At 40.0% G+C, this 4,808-nt stretch overlaps 1 protein-coding gene across 1 annotated transcript; it reads right to left on the minus strand.

Moving 5' to 3' along the window:
* Nucleotides 1–273: 273 nt before the first annotated feature.
* On the minus strand, nt 274–4,140 carry LOC140938235 (uncharacterized). The gene is made up of 3 exons (XM_073387744.1): nt 3,894–4,140; nt 1,954–2,671; nt 274–650 (listed from the first exon to the last, which is right to left on the minus strand). Exons 1-3 carry the CDS (start codon nt 3,936–3,938, stop codon nt 274–276), a joined length of 1,140 nt encoding a protein of 379 aa, XP_073243845.1. The 5' UTR covers nt 3,939–4,140.
* Nucleotides 4,141–4,808: the final 668 nt, after the last annotated feature.

The following is a 4,808-nucleotide window of genomic DNA, read 5'->3' on the forward strand; positions in this document are numbered from 1 at the left end:
GACTGTCGACCGATTCACCACTGGTACCTTACCAATACTCGACTGTTGATTCACCAATACATTGCTGACACACTACCAATGCTAACTCAACTGACTGTCGGCCGATCTGTCGACCCATACTCACTGACGGGAAAACGCCACTGGGCCGATATTTCAACCAACTCCCGACTGACATAGCGGCCGATATGTTGATCGACAGTCGACCGAGATGTCGAATGATACATCAATCGACACCCCTTGTAAGATACATGGTCTGTAAAATCTACCCTGTTCTCATTCCCACTCATTGATTAAATCAATGATGTCTTCTCGTTCCATTTCTTTCATTATTTTAACAAAATCTCCAACAGTCCAAGAGCTGGGTACCCATTGGGCCAAAATGACAGAGGTTGTTGTGGTTCTTTGTATTTCAGCTGCCTGTTGAAGACGCTCAAATTCTGGAAATGGGATGTTCAGTTTACAAGCAAATTCTCTTACATCTCTCCCATCAGCTCCTCTTTTGATATCCAGAGTGAGGCAAATCTTGTGTAAATGACAGAAGGGTACCTGGTTCATTTTACATCTGTATTTCTCTGTTTGGGTGATTTGCTTTTTCATTTCACTTGCGCCACCATTCTGCAAGGCAGCAGTGAAAAACTGCTGAGAAGCTGCTGGAGATAAAGAAAATACCTTATAAACATTTTGAATTTCTGGATAGGAATTAATCAAATTTTATCAAAACATCTGTCTAAACATACTAGAGAAACAACTAATTGTACATTATTACTGGTGTCCAACAGGCCCAGGACCTTCTCCTATATCCACTCATCACACCCAAGGTTTGCATATGGGAGTCGGCCATGTGGTTGCATGATACTACTTAAAGTTTATACAGAGCTGCACAGAGACCTGTTTATCAAATTCCATTTTTTCAAGGAAAAGTCATATGACTTTGTCCACATTGTGCCTGGGAGGGGGGCGGGGGAGTACCTGGGTTAATTTTTGCTATGTATGTGCCACTGGCCTCTCAGAGCCCCTACCCCATTATAGCCTATGCTGTGGCCAATCATAGACCCCATAGTCACTTTTGGGCAAATGTGTAATTTTCATGATCCCAACTTAGTCAATTTCTATTTTTATTGACCCATTTTTAGATTGAATGAAGAACACTTTACTTTTCATCTACAGTACAAACATTCTGGGAAGTAAAATGCTAACCGCAGATATGAAGAACTGTCTTACCCCAAAAAATCCGAAAATGTGCGACCCCATTATAGTAATTCTATTGAAAATGCGACCCCATTATAGTCAATCCAGTTGTGAAAATGCCACCCCATCCAGCAGCACATCCCCATGAGCCACTTATAAGGAAGTACCCACCCTTCCCCCAAGGAAAATTGTGTCTTTAATGTGTGCAAAAAATGAATGACTGACAACAACAAAAATATGCTTTTAATGACATGACCTCTTTTTTTTATAATGGTGGCTTATCTGTAAGATTTGAGGTCTCTTCAGAGGAATTCAAGGATTTTCCCTGGAAATTCTTAATTGTTCAATTTTTAAGGACAGTTTCAAGGCCTGTGAAGCTTGTGAAATAACTTACAGATATGAAGTGCTTTACAAGAAAGTTCATGAGTGAGCTGGACAAATTTCCATAGTTCTTAGCCCTTTTATTTCTAGACCAATACATGGAGACATTACCTGTCACTCTGACTAGGAATCCTATGGTGTTACTACCACTGAAATGAACCCTTTTCATTTCAGAAAAGTCACATACTTCTACTTACTTTTTTCGGTTTTTACTGAAAGAAATTAGATTTTTTGAATTTTTTTACTTGAGACACTTTTAGGAGTGAGGGGGTCAGGCAATTGCTGCAGGTAATAAGAGGTTCTTTAAAGATAACCATCCTCTTTCAACTGTCATCCGACATTCTGTTTCTTTTACTTAAAACAAATCAAAATACAATAGCATACCTTGTGCATTGTTATAATCTAATGATGATGGAATGCCACTTTCTTCATGGAATGTCTGGTTATGCTGTGGCTGAATAGGGTGGTTTTCATTTCCCTCTGGAGCATCCTGCTGACCATTGTTGGTATAGGATGGTAGACGTACAGCATGGACACTGTTGTCAACGTGAGTTGCTCCTGTCATCAAAGAGGGTGGAGAACTGGCCATGGTGTGATTTCCAGTAGCAGGAGGGGCCCTTGTAGTTTTGCTTTTCCTTAATTTCCAAAAAATACCCAGAAAAATGAAAGGCAGAAGTATACCACATAACAGGTAAATCACTGTTCTACTTCCCACGTTGGAGTAGTTTTCTGGAATGATCGTTGATCCTGTGTTTTCCTTGCTATTTGAAGAACTAGATCCAGCATAGTCCTTTGAACTGGCAGAAACACTTGGATGATCATAAGTGTGGACTGTCGCAGTTATCTGCCTGCTGGTTCCAGTGATACTGGTATGCCAAGATAAGACTGAAGTGGAAATCACTGAAGGGCTTGGTGCTATTGGAACACAGTGAATTTCTCTCCCTTGTAGGACAGTGGATGCACATCGCACTGATGGTGTTTGACCTTCCTCACATGGTGGGCACGGGAAACATGAGACACATTCTCCTGATGGATTGACTACTATGATGGCCTGGCCTGTACAATCGTCCTCAATGCATGCACATTTTACTCCTACTGATACCTGCAAATAAAGAAATTAAGGGAAAATAATAATTTGGTGTTTTAAAAACAGAATCATGGACATTTACCTAGCTCTAACCAGACATGATATGAGGAAAACATCCCGGGGGGGTACTCCCATACATTACCTATACGGGTATGTGCCGCCCAACGGGGTCGTGATTTTAAAGCTCCTGGTTTAGAAAGGGGTATCCATTTCAGAGGCATTTTCTAGAACGGGGTATAATATTTCGAACGCATGAAAGCTCCAGTTTTCTCAGCAGCCATTTGAAATTATTCAAGAACAGATTGCTTTTAAAAATACGGCTCAATGCGTTACCGAAGCAAACTGTTATACTGTTGTTACACCCTAGAACGGAGTATAAAAAATTGGCCCATTTCTAGAACGGGGTATCAGTTTTAGGGCGAATTCTAGAACGGGGTATAAAAAATTGGCCCATTTCTAGAACGGGGTATCAATTTTAGGGGAATTTTTTGTTAGAACGGGATGCCAATTTGGAGTCCCGGGCGGCACATACCCACCCAAAAAATACCCAAGTGCCCCCCCCCCCCCCCCCCCCGGGGAAAACATCCAGTGCAGACACCCATCAGTTCTCAAAACGAAAATTATCCTGCACAAGTGCATGTTTTGGGTGTGAATTACAGTTTTTAAACCACAAAGCGCAGCTCCTCGCCTAACCTAACGATATTTTTAAACTTCACAGTCAATCAGCTAATGTTAACCAGTCCACGTAATAGCCAGAGAAAACAATCCACATTTCACGATGCCACCAAAGCTTTCAACGTTATGAGCTGTTACTTGAGACCAACCTCGTCGAGAAAGAACCCTGGGAACATCGTGGTCGAGCTTACCAATCACGTGACACTGCTAACCTAAAAGTTATTTTGGTCTTTGACAAAAATTTTACTCTATGTACATTATGTATGTATTTATACTTACTAAGTAAATCATTTCACATTTTTTAGATGAAATTTTTTATTTTACCATGCAACTACTTCTATCAAGAGTATCGATGGATTTGTTGAATACTTTCTTGCGACACGCCGCGAAATTTACGAGCAAAGTTATTATACATGTAAATGTCATAGACTTCGGGCAGTCCCATGGTCGCGAAAGTCTTTAATTGTCAAAATGCCGCGAGTGGTACTGTGTTTCGATGATGGATTTTAGGCAACAGTCACTTTTTACATCTACAACTCTGACAACTAGAAAGGAAACTCACCAGAATCACCTGTAGAAGAAAAACAATCGTTCGTACTGTTGACATTGGAGATCGCACTATAAATCTTATTCCCTGATCAAGAAAAGGAGGCAAAGAGAAAATCAGTTCTGCATTTGATAAGAACTATTTTACAAATGTATCTTGTGTCTTCGCAGACCTTCGCAACCACTGCAGTGCTGCGAAACTGCGCAAACCAGTTCTTCGGGCTTTGTCACGCGTGCCTTCATATCAAACAAAAGTCGCCATAAAATTGAGGGGATTCCCCTTATCAAATGCAAGAAAAGAGTAGCCGTTACCGGATGTCAGAAAATTTCTGACATGCTAGAAATGACAAGTGGATTCCGAAAAGATTCCGAGGCAATTGTTGCAAACTTCTCGCGTGGTGACGTGGTTTTTATTTTGCGTGGAAGAAATGCCTACAAAATGCCTGTCGATCGGTGTCAGAGTCTGCCCACAGTTTGATTTGTAACGGTACCTGTACCATTATGGTTTGTAAATAGCTTTTTAAATAGATTTTATTAAAAGAATATTGAAATTTGTAAAGGTATGTTACCGAAACCCGCCGTCGGTAAAAATTTGCTGACTAATAACACCTCGCATGATTATAAACACGTCTTAAATAAGATACGAAAATAAATTCAAAGATAGATTATCGACCGAATATCTTAACTGATTTTGTAAATTAAAATATTCTCTGCAATTCATATTTAGGTACTGTTTATAAAAAAGCGTATCATACTGTATTCATAAGTAAAACCAAGGGAAATGCGATGTTTGGACTTTGCTGAATCAACGTTTGTTTGACGCCTAAATGTAAATTTGCATACCCTCATAAAAAGACAACTGAAAATGCTCGCAAAAAAGCAGATTTTTTCTCATTGGTGATACAATGAGTATAAAAAGCCACAGCTAGCT

Source organism: Porites lutea, chromosome 5, assembly GCF_958299795.1.
Source record: "Porites lutea chromosome 5, jaPorLute2.1, whole genome shotgun sequence".
Lineage (NCBI taxonomy): Eukaryota > Metazoa > Cnidaria > Anthozoa > Scleractinia > Poritidae > Porites > Porites lutea.

Coding starts and splice junctions, on each gene's coding strand:
- LOC140938235 (XM_073387744.1), bottom strand. CDS start 3,938: ATGTCAACAGTACGAACGATTGTTTTTCTTCTACAGGTGATTCTG. Junction 2,672..3,893: donor TTCTTCTACAGGTGATTCTG/GTGAGTTTCCTT, acceptor CTTTATTTGCAG/GTATCAGTAGGAGTAAAATG. Junction 651..1,953: donor AGATTATAACAATGCACAAG/GTATGCTATTGT, acceptor CTTTATCTCCAG/CAGCTTCTCAGCAGTTTTTC.